The sequence below is a fragment of the Sporothrix schenckii genome (assembly GCF_000961545.1).
Source record: "Sporothrix schenckii 1099-18 chromosome Unknown Cont47, whole genome shotgun sequence".
Classification (NCBI taxonomy): Eukaryota; Fungi; Ascomycota; class Sordariomycetes; order Ophiostomatales; family Ophiostomataceae; genus Sporothrix; species Sporothrix schenckii.
In genome coordinates, this window is record NW_015971148.1 from 2965765 (window position 1) to 2981716 (window position 15952).

Sequence of the window (15952 nt, forward strand, 5' to 3'; positions counted from 1 at the left end):
AGGTAGTGGAATTGACGATGATGCAGAAGAAAAGGGGACGAAGAAAAGAAGACCTTCCGAGCAAACGAAGAAATTCGCGAGGGCAAGGTTTGTCCTGTGACGGCATGCGCCAAACAAGGAAGGCGCAAAGGCGACCAGGGGACTGGATCAGCACGATGACATGCGACAGAGGGGCAGTTTGGCATGGCGTGGGAAGGGGCGATCGGGGCAGCTGGAGTGTGGGCTGTTGCCGTCCTTAGGGCCACCTGCCACAGTTGGTCGCAGAGAGGTCAATCAGGTGACGCCGGCATTCTAGCCAATCAGCAGCTGCCATCGGTGCCCCCGCAAGAGCTGGGCAGCTTCCGGCCCCAAGCGAACTCGGGTGCCTTCACGATGGACGGCGACGGACAACAAACCCGCGTCTGGCAACCCCCTACCACAGACAATGTCTTCCGAACCAATATCAATATCCGACGCGGGCTTCCAGATGTCTGCGTCGACGTCTGAATCGTTTGTACTGGCCGACCCGGCGGCGACGACGACACTGCCGGGGCCGCACGCCGATGCCGAGACGGGCGACGAAGCCCTCGACGAGAACGAGACCGACGATGAGGACGGCGAGGTCGACTCGCTGCCGTCCATCTCGACCAGTGTGATCAGCCCCTCGGAGGCGGGCTCCGACGACACGTCGGACGCCCAGCGCGAGTGGGAGGCCAGCCTCGAGCAGCTGCAGCTGATGCTGACCATGGTGCTTGTGCCGTTTGCCGGCAAGTATCTCGGCCGAAAGTTTGCCTACTGGAGTGAGTGTCTCCGTGGTTGTGACTTGCGCCGAAGACGAGACGGAGAACTGACCGAACAGGCTGGGCCCGGTACATGGAGTGGGCACACGACGTCGAGATCCGGTGGACGAACAAGAAGGCGTTTAATGTGGCCGGTGCCGTCGGAGCAGCGGCGACGCTGTGAGGTGCGTAAAGCCGTGCAGAGACGCTCGTCGTGGAGTGTCCAATGGGCTGCGTGTCCGATTTTTATTTGTTTTATTTTACTTTGCTCTGTATTTTACGCGAACCCGACGGCGTTCCACGAGGATGTCAATTATTGTCTTGTGCCTGCAGCATCACTCCAGCAGACATACACCACAGAGGCAACAGTATGGGCAATCACAAAGGACACGGGGTGCCTACACTAGTTGTCTTGTGGTTCGTTTTTTGTTATTTTATTACTTTTATTTTGGATATGTTATTGCCTATCCCATCCCATCACATCCGGCCCGTGTGGGTGCTCACTCGTAAAGCTTCGACTTCGCCTTGTTCATAAACAGCTTGAAGCCGGCGCTCATCTTGATCACAGCCCGCAGGTGCGCCTCTGTCACGGTCGCTTGGCCCTCGTCCTCGTTTGCCTTGTCCAGAGCGTCCGCCTCGGCCAGCGCCACCGCTGTCTGCAGTGCGTTGCGAATTTCGCGCCCGTTGAGCTCCAGCGCGTGCACCTCGGCGTCCTCGTACGCATACTCGCGCGTGCTGCGCAGCACAAAAATGCGTCCGCCGCTGTCTCGCTCGATGCGCGCAAAGTGCTGCATCCACACGCGGCGCCGGCTCTCGGCCGACAGCGGGTGATAGTGCAGCGCCACGTGGATGCGGCTCGTAAACGCATCGTCAAACGTCTCGACGCGATTCGTCGTCAGGAACAGCACGCCCCGGAAGTATTCGAGCGCCCGCAGAAACACCGACACGAGCCCGTTGCGGCGCAGGTCGCTGGCGCGACGCGCCTCCAGAAACACATCGGCCTCGTCGAGCAGCACGAGTGCGCCGTAGCGCTCGCCCAGGCGCAGGTACGTGTCGAGGTTGCGCTCCACGACGTCGGCGTTCATGTCCGTGCTGATGTCGCCCGACGTCAGCGCCAGCAGCGGCCGCTGCGCCAGCTCGGCAATGCACTCGGCCGTGCACGTCTTGCCGACGCCCGGCGAGCCGTGCAGCAAAAAGATGCGGCCCTCGCCCTTGTTCTTGACAATGTCCCGCGGCCACGGCGCGACCCGCCCGCTGTCCGCCCGTCCCTCCTCGACTTCGTGCGCAAACTTGCCCGTCAGCGCCCGCACCGTCGTCTTGATGTCCGCGTCCAGCACCAGGTTCTCAAACGCCTCGTGGTCCGCCTGCACCGGCCGCAGCCGCGCCAGGTGCACATGCATCCACTCGCGCCTCGCCAGCAAAAACGCGGGCACGTCGACGTCGCACAGCAGATAGAACAGGTCGTTTGTCGGCTTCTTGCCCGAACTGATCGCCCCCACCTTGAACTCGGCAAACCGGCCCGGTTTCTTCGGTTCGCTGTTCGGGTTGTCCCGGCACGTGTCGCAGCTGCACCGCGGCGCAAAATGCAACTGAAAGCCCAAATTATCCGCGGACGTCGAAATCGGAGGCGGCGGCGGCGGCGGCGGTGGCATCGCCATGGGTCCTCCGTTGGCGCCAGCCGGAGACATTGACGTTGAGGGCGGCAGACGAAACTTCTCGAAGCCCTTCACGTCGACGACAACGCGCTCGACGAGCTCGCTCTTGGTTTTGTTTTTATTTTCGCTGTTGCTTTTGGTGGTGTGGTTGGGTGCGCTGTCTGCTCCTTTGCTGGCCGCCTCCTCGACGATGTCGGCCGGAACCACGTATTCCTTGTACGCCGGCGACTGCACCAGGTCCCAATATTGGCGGCCCAGCTTGATCTGCCAGTCTGCCATGCTCAGTCCGTCTTGTGCGGCCAGGTCTTCGGGGAAGAATCGCTGCGGCACCAGCGGCAGATCCTGGATCGTCTGCTCGCCCGAGAACGAGTTGATGGTAAATACCATCGTCTCGCGTCTCAGCATCCCCGCGTTGTACGCCATGCTCCAGCACGTCACACGCGCCTTGTGCAGGTCCATGTCCACCGAACTGATCATGTAGGCGCGCCAATGCATTGGCGACCCGGGCTGTCGCCCGGCCCACTTTGCGTACGCCACCCCAAACGGCTTGTACAGCAACCACATCATATCGAATGTCGCCATCGGCGGGCTTTGCGCATAGCGCCGCTCCTCGTCGCGGCACCGGTCGCCGAGCTCCTTCTGCAGGTAGTCGAGGAGGACGTTGATGTGCTTGGCCGTCGTGGTCCGCTGCGTCTCGTTGTGGCATGCCGGCTGGTTGTCGCGGAAGTGTGCCAGATCGTCGCGCATGTGGTACAGCGCCGGGTATGGCTCCTTGAGCAATGCCGGCAGGTGCACTGTCGACTCCTTGACGGCGTTAATGGCGTGCTGTAGGTAGGACGAGTGGATGACCATGCCCTTGACGTCGATCGTGTCCACGTGAAAGCGGTCGCGCACGGCTGCAATATCCAGCGACTGCAGCTTTGCCTGCATTGCCAGCTCCAGCATGTTGTCATCGTCGTCAATGTTTACGTCGACCACGTCCTCCTCCGCGCCGTTCTTGCTCTCCCCGCTCTCTGCGTGGTAGACGTTGCGGAATGGCTCCAGCTTGGTCTTGGCGTGTCTGGGTGAGCAGATCGCTACTGTGTGAATCTCGATCACCGGATAATTTTGCGACTCGGGCGTAGCATCGCCGGCATTGGATTCGTCAACGTTGATCTTCTCGTTGGAACCAATCGCTAAAATTCGGTTAGCAAAGGCTCAGATGCAAAAATTACTTGGGTAGCTTGTCCCGTTTCTGTACATACTTCCATAATGACGGCGGGATTTGTCGACATATTTGATCGAATACAGTACGTCGGGGACTTTGTCGATGCCAAAGGCATGTCTGCCCACCAAATGCGAATAGTCCACAGTAGTGATCTGGATTGAGTCGCTGTCGGAGTCATCCTCCCAACCTCTCCTGTTACGCGGTCTGCGATGCATGATGTTTGATTTTGTGAACCTGTGCTTGTGAGACGGAAAGGGAAATCCACCAGATGGAACTCACAATATTTCCCAAAAATCAAGGAATCCGATTTCAAGCACAGAAAATGCAAACGGGCTTTTATGGCTCATTGCTGTCCCAGCTTCTTGGTGGTCGCATTTTAGGCAGCTCTGTGGCTGTGCGCCTGACCAGCCTTCCGTCGCGACGGTGGTTTGCTTGTGCATCGTGCATGTCAGCCTGTTCAGCTTTCTTTGTGCATATCGACACTGGTTTGGTCCAATAGAGTGGCCAGTAAGGAGAAAAGGGCCGGGGTGGTCTGTGACGAGGCACAACCAGAGCCACACTGAATGGAGATTCTCCGCCTTTTGCTCCTGCAAGAATGTTTTTGCTCCTGCAAGAATGTTAACCAGAACGACAGCGAACAGGAATGGAAAAAGGCGGCTCAAATGTCAAGAAAGTGCCAAGGACGTATCCAAATTTTGGAGGTTTATCATAAATCCAAAATTAAAAGATAAAAAAAGAGAATTTTTTTTTTTTAAAAAAAGCAAAAATGACAAAAACCTCACAAGAACGCCCCCAACGCCGCATGCATGGCTCGTCTGTCGTCGCCTCGTCTCCTCCTCTTCCTACTATGGGTCGCCCCATCTCGCAGCAACCGTAGAATCCGCTCTCCGTGCTTGTGGCCGCTTCATTCGGCCAGGCCGTAGCCCTGCCGTCTTGGCCGCCTTCAAGCACATCAAGCGAACTCTACTGAACTGCAACGTCTTTTTTATGTTCTGGGTTACGCAAAAAGCAAAAAGACAACGAGTATATACGTGTCCTCCTCTTCAAGTCCTCATATCCCAATCATCAAAAATGAGGCTTTGCCAAAATAAGGGGGAAAAAATAATCAAGAAATGTACCCTTTCTCCAAACCCCGTTCCTAGTCGTCATCCGTCAGACCGACAAACTCTCGCTTACACGTAGAGCTTCTTCTCGTACGACTCCATGTTAACGCCACCCTCAAGCTGGGCGCTCGCCGTCCGGATCTCGAAGCGCAACTTGCCAGACGAGACGCTCTCGTGGAGCTCTCGCAGGCTCTTGATGCCGCTGTCCTGCATGGAGTGCTTGACGCCGGCAGCCAGGTACGGCAGGAACTTGTTGATGGACCCGCGGTGCGCGACAGCGCCGGACACGCCCTGCGCGACCAGCACGCTGTCGCCCTCGGAGAAGTAGCGAGCCGTGCCGGCGTTGCTCTTCTGGCTGTTCTTGCCGCCGCCGCCGGCCTTCTTGTCCTGCATGGCGTCGATGCTGCCCATGCCGCGGTACGCCTTGACCAGCTTGCCCTCGCGCGACACAAACGACGTGCCGGGCGACTCGGTCGTGCCGGCCAGGAGACCGCCCATCATGATCGTGGACGCGCCCAGGCACAGACCCTTGACAATGTGGCCGACGTTCTGGATGCCACCGTCGGCAATGCAGGGAACGCCGAAGCGCGCAGCAAAAGCGCACACGTTGTACACAGCAGTGGCCTGCGGGCGGCCGACGGCCATGACCTCCTGCGTGATGCAGGCCGAGCCGCTGCCCATGCCGATGCGCAGGCCGTCAACACCTGCGTCAATGAGGGCAGCAGCCTGCTCCCGGGTCACGACGTTTCCGCCAATGACGTCCAGGTCGGGGTAGGTCGCCTTGATGTACTTGATCATCTCGATCTGGTACATGCTGTTGCCCTGACTGCTGTCAAGGACGACAATGTCCAGGCCGGCGTCCACCAGCTTCTGCAGGCGGATCTTGTCCTCGGGACGCGTGCCGATGGAGGCAGCGCAGATCAGCTGCTTGGAGTCGGGCAGCTTGGAAGCGAGGGGGAAGTGCAGGTTCTTGGTCAAATCGGAGCGCGAGATCATGGACACGAGGTTGCCGTCCTTGTCAACGATCGGCAGCTTGCCCTTCTTGGACTGCGACAGGATCTTGTTGGCCTCGACGAGGGTCACACCAGCCGGGGCGGTGACAAGGTCCTTGACCATGACGTCGGACACGGGGAGGTTGCCATCATCCTCGAACTGGATGTCGCGGTTCGTGACAATGCCGAGGAGCTTGGAGCCCAAGGTGCCGTTCTCTGTGTCGAGTTAGTCACGTTTCGATCCTTTGAGAACGAAGACGGATTTAAAAACAACATCAAAAAATGAATGCGCCAAGTGTCATAAAAATTCTTTGTTATCCCCATGGCGTTATGCCGTTGACGGTGGAACGAAAGTTATAATAAAAAGTGGTAATAATCATAACAAGGCATGAATGTGTGCAGGCTGGGTGGGAGGTCTGTGAAGGGGCGGTCGAGTGCAATATATATATAAAATAAATTGAACGAAAAATTCGAGGGGTTTGCTTACCAGTCACAGGAAAACCACCAAACCCCCACTTCTCCTTGAGGGCTCTCGCCTCACCAACGGTCGTGTCGACCTTGATGACAACGGGGTCCAGGATGAAGCCGTTCTCGTACCGCTTAACCTTGCGGACCATGTCGGCCTGCGCGTCGGGCGAGCAGTTGTGGTGGATGACGCCCAGGCCACCCTGCAGAGCCATGTGGATGGCCATCTCGTGCTCGGTCACCGTGTCCATGGGCGACGAGACAAAGGGCGTCTTGAGCGTGATGCGCTTCGTGATGGGCGAGTCGAGGGCCACCTCGGACGCGGGGAAGCCAATGTAGCCGGGCAGAACGAGGAAGTCGTTGTACGTGAGGCCGCCGTGCACCCGGGCGTTCATGAGATCCTTGATCCCCAGGCCATCGCGCTCCTCGTACTCCTCGAGCGTGGCCAGGGCCTTGGAGGCGCTCAGGAAGTGGTCGACGCCGTTGACTGCTTCAGGCATGTTTGCGGCTTGTGAAACGGAAACTGGAGACGGTAGATGTTAGCAGGCGAATATGGGTCACAATGTGAGGCTGTGTGAGTCTGGACCACGCTCGTTCGAGGGGCAACGCCTTGCGGAACGGTGAGAAGTCAGGGAGAAAAGATCGACAGCAACGACGTCAACCCCTCAGGAGGCGTCTTTGTCGCGTTTTCTCGCAGGGAAAATGCACATACCGTTTGAAAGACGTGCTCCGATAAAGTAAAACAGTATGATTGAGTTCGAAGACGTCTACAAATTGGACTTTCGACCAGTGGCAGTTTCACGTACCGTTCGTAGTTGTCTTCTCCCCATTAGAAGAAAGAAGGAAAAAAAGGGAACTTCGCTTGCTCTCACCGCAGGCAAATTTTTTACCTTTATCGCCGTGCCAGAAAAATATTAAAGCGGGGCAGTCGCGTCGTCAAGGCTTAGTCACTATGACTATTTGCGAGGCAGGTGCGATGGAAGGCCATTGGGTGGGCCAGTTTGCCCGTAGCGGCGACGGTGTCAATTGCAGCTCGTCTGGCGATTTTTGACAATCGTGAAGGCAATGTGGACGTCTGTCCAAGGCCACGATATTCCGATATTCGGCCTGTCGCCGGGTAGGGGTCCGATTTGACCACGACGAGAATCTGTTGGACAGTGGATGAAGTGCACGTGACAAAATGTTTATCTCGTCTAAATCTAACGGTTTGAATTTGGTCCATCCATTGTCGTAGCGCCCCGGTAAGCGGATAGCAAGTTTCATGTATTTAACCAGCCGCAACTCGCGGCCCGTGCGCAAAGACACTCTATGTGCCGTGGCCTGGTCCCCTTGTGACGTAAAGTACGCTAGCACCAAAGTCCGCCCCAGTAGGGCAGGCGCAATGTAAACAAACAAGATGGCCCGATCTCCAGGGCGACAGGCCATCCAGATCGAGAAGGAACGCCCCTCGCCCACACCTGCCGCACACAGAAACCCGTGCCTGCCCTCAGTAATAACGCCGCCCTGCTATTGTCGCTGGATCCTTCCTGTTGTAAGAGAGATGTTCTGCGGTAGCCATTTTGTCTGATTTTTTCCCACGCACCTCTTAGACTTTGCCAATACGCCAACACTCTACTGCCCTCTGGTCGTTGGCATGTAAAGTTTCATTTCTCGTCATCTTTTTCGACACGCTTTCTATTCATTGCACGCCCTGGTAACTCTTTGCCAGTGTGTCTTATTCTCTTCAAACCGACGCTGGCGAGCCAGCGCGACGCAGGAACCATTTCGCCGCGATCTCACGATCTTTTGTTTTGCTTCATTTTCGACTCTGCCATAATCAATACGTCGCAATCCCCGTTTTGTCCACGACCGATACACTTCTCAGATTACACACGTCCGTCTACACCGCTGCTTTTCTGAACAGTACCTTCACCCGTGGACTGTGTCCATATGGAAGCCGACGGAGCTGCCAGCAGTTTTGCAAGCTGTCATTGACACCCGCCGGACTTCCGGGAACAACAACGATTGCGGCATCCACAAGCAACAAAGATGCACCGACCGCATCCCCTCCGACAGTCACAAACGTTTGACTATTCGGTTGCCCGCCAACCTTCAACAGCGTCTTCGTCCGCCTCGTCCGGCTACTCCAACGCATCGTCTGGCTACTCCAACGTCTCCGACCAGAGCTCGGCCGCCAGTAGCATGACATCGTATTCTGGCGGGTACTCGTCGCTGGGACACAAGCGTGGTCAGAGCGAGGCTGCCCGACTCTCGACCTCTTTCTCCAACCTCCACGTCTCGTCGCCTCCCAAGGCACATGGCGAGAACATATATGGCAACGCGCGGCGGTCACTGCGCCCGCTGCCTCAAGCGCCCGCAGCCTCCGTCACCTCCCCGCCGACATCGCCAGTGAAGAGCCTCTCGCGCCATGATCGCGGACAGAGCGTCGACATCGGCTCCCTCTCCAGCGGCAACCGCAGCAGCAACATCGAAAATGACCGGCTTGGCAGCAACCGTCCACAAGCTCCGCTTTCCGCCATACGTCCCAACTCCATGCTCCTCACGCGGTCCGACTCGATCAATCGAGGTGGAAGTGCCGCTGTCGCTCATGCTAGCATGCCCGCAACTCTCCATCATGCACACACGGCACCCATCACCGCACCCGACTTCCAGACTCTGGGCAAGTCGTCGACAAATCAGCTGCGAACCCTCTCAAAGCTGGCACAGTCTGGCTCCGCTGATGACTTTGCTCTCGCCGCAACGTCAGAGGAAGTCGTGGGTCTTCGCGGCCGGCGACGGCTGCAGAACGCCGCACCCGCCAAGTCCGGAGGCCGCGGCGGTGGTGATTGGAATTGGATGGAGAAGCAACGGCAATTTCTCCAGGCCTACGAGTATCTCTGCCACATCGGCGAGGCCAAGGAGTGGATCGAGGATGTCATCCACCGCACCATCCCACCCATTGTTGAGCTTGAAGAGGCGCTGCGAGACGGTGTCACACTCGCCGAAGTTGTGGCTGCTCTGAACCCCGACAGGCCGTTCCGTATCATTCGGCACCAGAAACTCCAGTATCTGTACTCGGACAACATTGCCAACTTCTTCCGCTACCTCGACGAGGTCGAGCTGCCCGACCTGTTCCGCTTCGAGATGATCGACCTGTACGAGAAGAAGAACATCCCCAAGGTCATCTACTGCATTCACGCCCTGAGTTGGCTGCTCTTCCGCAAGGGCATTGTTGACTTCCGCATCGGCAACCTCATTGGCCAGCTCGAATTCGAGCACCACGAACTCGAAGCAGTGCAAAAGGGTCTCGATAAGTTGGGTGCCAACATGCCCAGTTTCGGTAACATCGGCGCCGACTTTGATGTAGAGCCTGAGCCCGTCGAAACGGAAGAGGAGCGCATCGACCGCGAGCTGGCCGAGAACGAGGCCTCGATCGTGGACCTGCAAGCACAAGCACGCGGCGCTCTCGTGCGCATGCGGCTAGGCCAATCCATGCAGCAGCTCTGGGACGACGAGAACTGGCTGATCGACCTCCAGGCTCGTATTCGCGGTGACTTTGCCAGACAAATTATCGAATACCGAATGCAGATGCGGCGCTTCGCCATCGACCTGCAAAGCGCTGCACGCGGATTCCTTGTCCGCCAGCGGCAGCATGAGAAAGAGTACTACTTGGAGAGCATGGAAGGTCATGTCCTCGAGCTTCAGAGCCTCATTCGGGCCAACAAGGTCCGCAACCAGGTACGAGACATTCGTTCTCAGCTACAGCACGCTTCAGGGCCCGTGCGAGGCATTCAGGCGGTCTTCCGGGGATACTTGGCGCGCAGAGAGATGCTTTCTCAGAAGCAGGATGCAAAGCATGCGGCCGGTTCGGCCACAGCTCTGCAGGCTGCCATTCGTGGCATGCTGCTGAGAAGGCGCCTGGAGGACGAGCAGGCGGCGCTCTTTGCTGAGAGTCACGCAGTAGCCGACCTCCAGGCCGCCGCAAGGGCAATGCTAACGAGACACCAGATTCACCTGCAGAAAGAGGCACTTGCACGCTTTGCACCTCAGTGGGAGCACTTGCAGGCTGTGTTACGAGGCAACGCCGCCCGGCAGTCCGTCACTGCCCTGACAGCCGAGTTGCGCCAGCATGTGCCCCAGATCGAGGCGCTGCAGGCCTGTGTCCGGGCCGCTGCTGTTCGACGCAACATCACCGATACCCTCGACGGCCTTCAAGAGTGCGAGCCCGAGCTCATTGCACTGCAGTCCCATGCCCGCGGCATGCTCGAGCGCTTCCGGGTCGCGGGCGATCTGAACGCACTCTCTGCCCAGGAACGCCAAATCACGCGGCTGCAAGCAAATGCGCGGGCCTTCATCTTCCGTCAAAAGCACTCTGCTTTCTTGGACGAGCTGCACTCCACCGAACCCGAAATTGTCCAGCTGCAGGCTCTCGCCCGGGCCATGTTGCTGCGCAGCGAGATCGGCGAGCTCCTCAACCAGCTTGATGAGCAGGAGGAGTCGATCGTTGCCCTGCAAGCTGCCGCCAAGGCCTTTATCGTCCGCTGCCGGTTTGCCGAGAAGAAGCGCTTCTTCAACGAGAATATGCAACGCGTTGTCAAGATCCAAAGCTTTGTCCGCGCCAAGATGCAGGGCGAAGCATACAAGAGCCTCACCACTGGCAAGAACCCTCCGGTCAACGCCGTGAAGAACTTTGTTCATCTGCTAAACGACAGCGACTTTGACTTCAACGAGGAGGTTGAGTTTGAGCGGATGCGCAAGACCGTTGTGCAGCAGGTTCGCCAAAACGAGACGATGGAGCAGTACATTGACCAACTCGACATCAAGATTGCACTTCTCGTCAAGAACAAGATTACCCTCGACGAGGTTGTGCGGCACCAGAGCAACTTTGGTGGTCACACCGGAAACATCCTTGCCAGCACGCCGATGACGTCCGCCAACCAGTTCGACCTGAAGGCGTTGAACAAGAGTTCTCGCAAGAAGCTGGAATCGTACCAGCAGCTCTTCTTCAACCTGCAGACGCAGCCCCAGTACCTGGCGCGCCTGTTCCGTCGCATTCGCATGCAGGGCATGTCCGAAAAGGAGGGGCGGCGGATTGAGCTTCTGATCATGAGCCTGTTTGGCTATGCGCAGAAGCGGAGAGAGGAGTACTATTTGCTCAAGCTGATCGCCCGGTCGATCAGTGAAGAAATCGACGGTTCGTCTTCCATCCAGGAGTACGTCCGTGGCAACTACTACTGGCAGAAGCTTCTCACCAACTACACACGATCACCCCGCGACCGCAAATACCTGCGCGACCTCTTGGGTCCCATGATCCGCGACAACATTATCGAAGACCCGGCACTCGACCTGGAGAGCGACCCCTTGCAAATCTACCGGTCGGCCATCAACAACGAAGAGCTCCGGACAGGCCAGCCCAGCCACCGGCCGCGCGACGTCCCACGTGAACACGCCATCAAGGACCCCGAGACCCAGGAGCTGTTTATCGACCACCTCCGCGACTTGCGCGAGATCTCCGATCAGTTCCTGCTGTCCCTCGAGGACCTCCTGCCGCGCCTACCATATGGTATTCGTTTCATCTGCCGGCAGATGTTCGATTCGCTTTGCCAGCACTTCCAGCGCGATCCCCCACAGTACCACCTCCAGCTCGTGGGCAACTGGCTCTGGCGCTTCTACCTGCAGCCGGCAGTCACGTCACCGGAGAACGTCGGTGTTATCGACAAGAATCTCAGCCCGCTCCAGAAGCGCAACCTGGGCGAAGTGGCCAAGGTCCTTGGCCAGATTGCCAGCGGCCGGCCATTTGGTGGCGACAACATTCACCTGCTGCCGCTGAATGCATTCATCTCCGACTCGGTTGCTCGCCTGGGCCGCATCATGGAGGCACTTGTGTCGGTGCCGGACGCCGAGAGCACTTTCGACATTGACGAGTTCAACGACCTGTACGCCAAGAACAAGCCGACGCTATACATCAAGATGACGGACATCTTTGCCATCCACCAATTGGTGGTGTCGGAGCTGCCCGCGATTTGCCCAAATCGCGACGACATGCTGCGCGAGATTGTACAGGAACTCGGCAGTGCGAAGAACAACGAGAGCGAGATGACGGCGGCCGGCTCATCAGACATTCAAATGTACCTGACACCCAAGCTGCATGATGTGGAAGACCCCGAGGCGGAGGTCAAGGCCCTGTTCATGGAGACGAAGCGATGCATTCTGTATATTATCCGTGTGCAGACTGGCGTGAATCTCCTGGACGTGTTGGTGAAGCCGATTCACCCACAGGACGAGCAGAAATGGCAGTCGCTGCTGCGGGAGGACTTTGCGGTGGGCAGCAACACGCGCGGCGCGTACTCGGACGCCAACATGGTGGACGTGACCCGCATGTCCTACTACGACCTCAAGCGCACGGCACTGGAGAACGTGCTGCGTCTGGAGCAGCTGGGACGGATATCCAAGCACAACCACTACCAGGACGTGCTGAATGCAATTGCGCTGGACATCCGCACCAAGAGCCGGCGGCGCGTGCAACGGCAGCGCGAGTTGGAAGGCGTGCGTCTTACGCTGGGCAACCTGCACGAAAAGGCCAAGTACCTGGAGCAGAAGCGCAAGAGCTACGACGACTACATTGAGCAGGCAATGGCTACGCTGCAAAACAAGAAGGGGTAGTTTTTTTTGGGGGGGGGGGGGGGTTGGATACGCGGGTGAGTTATCAAGTCGTTTGAACCCATGCTAACCATGAAAACAACAGCAAAAAAAGGTTCCTCCTGCCATTCACGAAGCAGTACAACCATCAGCGCGAGTTGGAGCGCAGCGGACGGGTGCCCAAGTTTGGGTCATACAAGTACAGCGTGCGGGCACTGGCCGAGAAGGGCGTCGTGGTGTCCTGGACGGGTGTTATGGACCGCGACTACGACAAGATCAACCTGACCATTTCCTGCGACGAGGTCGGCGTGTTCTCCATCGAGGGCTCGCGTGGCCACATCCAGATTCCCGGTGCTAGCGCGCTCGTGTCGATTGAGGATCTGCTGCAGGCGCAGTTCGAGGCGCACCAGTTCATGAACGTCTTCGAGGGCAACCTGCGGCTCAACGTCAACCTACTGCTGCACCTCCTGTACAAGAAGTTTTATCGAACAGAGTAGACGGATAGGGAAGGCACAGCGGGGCCCAAAGATGACGACAAGACTCGGTATGATGCACGACAGACAACGACTAGATGGGGCGGGGAAAAGAAAAAGATATACCAGGAAAAACGGAAGGAGAAGCTGAGAGGGGGCAACCCCCAGCGACAAGGGACAAGGGACAAGCGGCAGGATTGCACCAACACCAAAGCAACACACATTCACGACGTTAGGGAGCATTGTGGGAACATTTTGTTGCGTGCGCATGGGACTTGCGCGTTTCACCGTGTCTTTGCTTTTTGTTACTGTTTTTGTTCCTTTCATTGTTTCGTACTTGGCAGGATAGGCGTGTTGTTTTGATATTTCAAGGAGGACGTTCGGCTGTTACCGGCGGACACAGAAGATGATACAATCAAATCGGCGAACGGATGGATGTGCTTTTGTGTTTTGTGAAAGGGAGAAGACAGGCGTGAGAGGGCCTTTTTACACGCCATTTTTTTATTCTTCGGTATCTTTTGGTTTCCACCACACTCTTTTTCACCCTTCGTGCCACGCCCTCTTCGCTCTCTATCAAGCAAAAATAAAAAGTAAACACCAATTTAATTTGGAGTGTGGATATGTGCATCACAGACCTCCGTAGACTCTAAGTAGATTGTCCCACATAGAATGGTCCGTATTACATGGCGACACAGGCAATGTCACCTGAGCGCAGCCTGATTTGATCACACTTTGAAATCTCCACACAGTAACACGAAACGAGCCATTTCCCTAATCTCTTTTTCTTTCTGGTCTATCCTCGCGTAGATAATGCAGACAGCCGTTCTGTGACCACCTTCCTTTGTACTTTGCACGCATTCGACGACCATCGTCTTTCGGCTCCGTCCGTTCTACAGCAGTCGGGTCGTGCCCCTGCAAAGCTTGTCAACGAATAAAACAGCAAACAAAAGAGGCAACAAAAGAGGATGCACACCCCATATGTGCAGACCATCTGGTGAGGCCTGCGACCGGTGTGGCTTGCACTGCCGGTTCACCAGGTCGCCGTCTACATAGTGCTCGAGGACAAAGCGCGAGGGGTCGAACCAGTGGTCAAAAATCTGGCTGCCCATGAGGTGCCGGCGGACGCCCCGGCAGTCCTCGTAGCCTTTGCTGCACAGTCCGTCGTGGCCGAGCGGCTGTGTTTCTACGTCGTAGGTCTCATAGGACGCGTGGTGGACGTGGCGGACGGGGCCCTCGAAGAAGAAGCAGTGGTGGTCGACGAGCTCGTCGCCGCGGCCCAGGTGCAAAAACGTCGTCATGTCCCCGCTGGTATCGGTATCATCGTAGACGACGTCGCTGGAGGCAAAGTTGAAGCGGGTGGTGTAGAAGCGGTAGGCCGCGGCAAAGTCGGTGACACACATGCCAAAGTGGCCAAGCTTGTGGACGGGGGCGGGTCCTATTACCGGGTGAAGCCGTGTCAGACAAGGAAAGAGCGTCGGGTGGGACTGTGGACTGGGGAGGAAAGAGCAAGACAGAAAACGAGTTGAAGGAAGGCGCGAAAAGGGGTAGAAGGGATAAAAGAAAGGGGGTGGGGGATGTGAGTTATGAGAAGTGAGGAAGGAGCCAGTGCCAACATACCCCCTGTGAAACGCTGAAACTTGTTGCCTTCGCGATGTTTTTGGACAGGCGATACAATTGTTAGACAACAACGACGACGACGACGACCTCACAGAAATCCCACAATGACGGCAGCGCAGCACCAGGGATAAAAAACGGACAAAGTTGAATGCTCGGTCGCAAGACGGCACGCCGCCTTGCGCGGTCACGGGTGCCTGCTCGTACACAAGGTGCAAAGGGACGCCGACGACAGGGTCTTTGAATGCCACTCGATATCCACCGCCCGGCTCGTCCGCCATGGCGAGCACAGGCGATGCGCCGTGGCAGCTGCATGGTCGAGGTCTGCACGCCACTCGACGACGGACGCGGCACGGCCAAACTTTTCTTCGGCCCCGGGGCAGTTGCGTCGGACGACATTTTGAGGCCCAGGTACGTCTCTATTTCCTATTCATAATGTCTTTGTCTCTCGTTACTTCTTCACTTTCAGTCGCTCGGACGATCTTCGGACTATTTTTGCTGCGTTTTGGCCACGCTTTTTTCTGTTTATTTTCTCATCGTGTTATTCGCCCGCACCATCCCGCACTTAGTCCCGTATCTCCACTGGGGAATCCATGCCGGGGTATTGCAGCCGCCTTTGTTGGATGGACGTCTGTTGTTGTCTGTGAAGATGAACCATGGCTCGAGTGCCTGCAGATGCACTCCAGTCCACACACCCCTGCGACCCCAACGCCCAGTCCTGTCCATCTGATCTGCGCGGGACAATGATTGCGAAACCATGAGAGCTCTTCGTCTGACATCTTTCCCCAGTGGTTCCTTATTTTCCTATTTTCATCTATTTTATAAGGTTCTTTTACCTTTTCTCTCTCCTCCTTCTCACCCATAACCCCTTTCCTTGTCTTCATCCTCTCCGCATCGTCACGTACATACTAAGCCTTTGTCGGTCTCAAAGGAGGAAGACAATAATACAGGGCTTCTAAAGAGGCCAAGAGAAGTTACTGCACAAGACAGATACCGGCGCAAAATTCAGATAAATTCGGATATCATACTTCGACCGTCAGAACTACATTCCCTCGGTCCTCCACCCT

The 15952-nt window shown here is 56.9% G+C and overlaps 5 protein-coding genes across 5 annotated transcripts; 2 read left to right on the forward strand and 3 right to left on the reverse strand.

The window, feature by feature from the left end:
- Window positions 1-424: 424 nt before the first annotated feature.
- Window positions 425-942, forward strand: SPSK_04608 (uncharacterized protein; the record flags this gene model as incomplete). The annotated part of the gene is made up of 2 exons (XM_016731409.1): window positions 425-779; window positions 839-942. 2 exons carry the CDS (start codon window positions 425-427, stop codon window positions 940-942), a joined length of 459 nt encoding a protein of 152 aa, XP_016585489.1.
- Window positions 943-1258: 316 nt separating this feature from the next.
- Window positions 1259-3835, reverse strand: SPSK_03998 (uncharacterized protein; the record flags this gene model as incomplete). The annotated part of the gene is made up of 2 exons (XM_016730813.1): window positions 1259-3588; window positions 3658-3835. 2 exons carry the CDS (start codon window positions 3833-3835, stop codon window positions 1259-1261), a joined length of 2508 nt encoding a protein of 835 aa, XP_016585490.1.
- Window positions 3836-4792: 957 nt separating this feature from the next.
- Window positions 4793-6680, reverse strand: SPSK_04109 (IMP dehydrogenase; the record flags this gene model as incomplete). The annotated part of the gene is made up of 2 exons (XM_016730920.1): window positions 4793-5931; window positions 6203-6680. 2 exons carry the CDS (start codon window positions 6678-6680, stop codon window positions 4793-4795), a joined length of 1617 nt encoding a protein of 538 aa, XP_016585491.1.
- A 1528-nt stretch (window positions 6681-8208) lies between these two features.
- Window positions 8209-13295, forward strand: SPSK_03855 (IQ motif containing GTPase activating protein; the record flags this gene model as incomplete). Its single annotated transcript, XM_016730670.1, has 2 exons — window positions 8209-12818; window positions 12914-13295. 2 exons carry the CDS (start codon window positions 8209-8211, stop codon window positions 13293-13295), a joined length of 4992 nt encoding a protein of 1663 aa, XP_016585492.1.
- Window positions 13296-14161: 866 nt separating this feature from the next.
- On the reverse strand, window positions 14162-15166 carry SPSK_04436 (uncharacterized protein; the record flags this gene model as incomplete). The annotated part of the gene is made up of 2 exons (XM_016731243.1): window positions 14162-14706; window positions 15025-15166. The coding sequence occupies 2 exons, from the start codon at window positions 15164-15166 to the stop codon at window positions 14162-14164; spliced, it is 687 nt and encodes a 228-aa protein (XP_016585493.1).
- Between the last annotated feature and the right edge of the window lie 786 nt (window positions 15167-15952).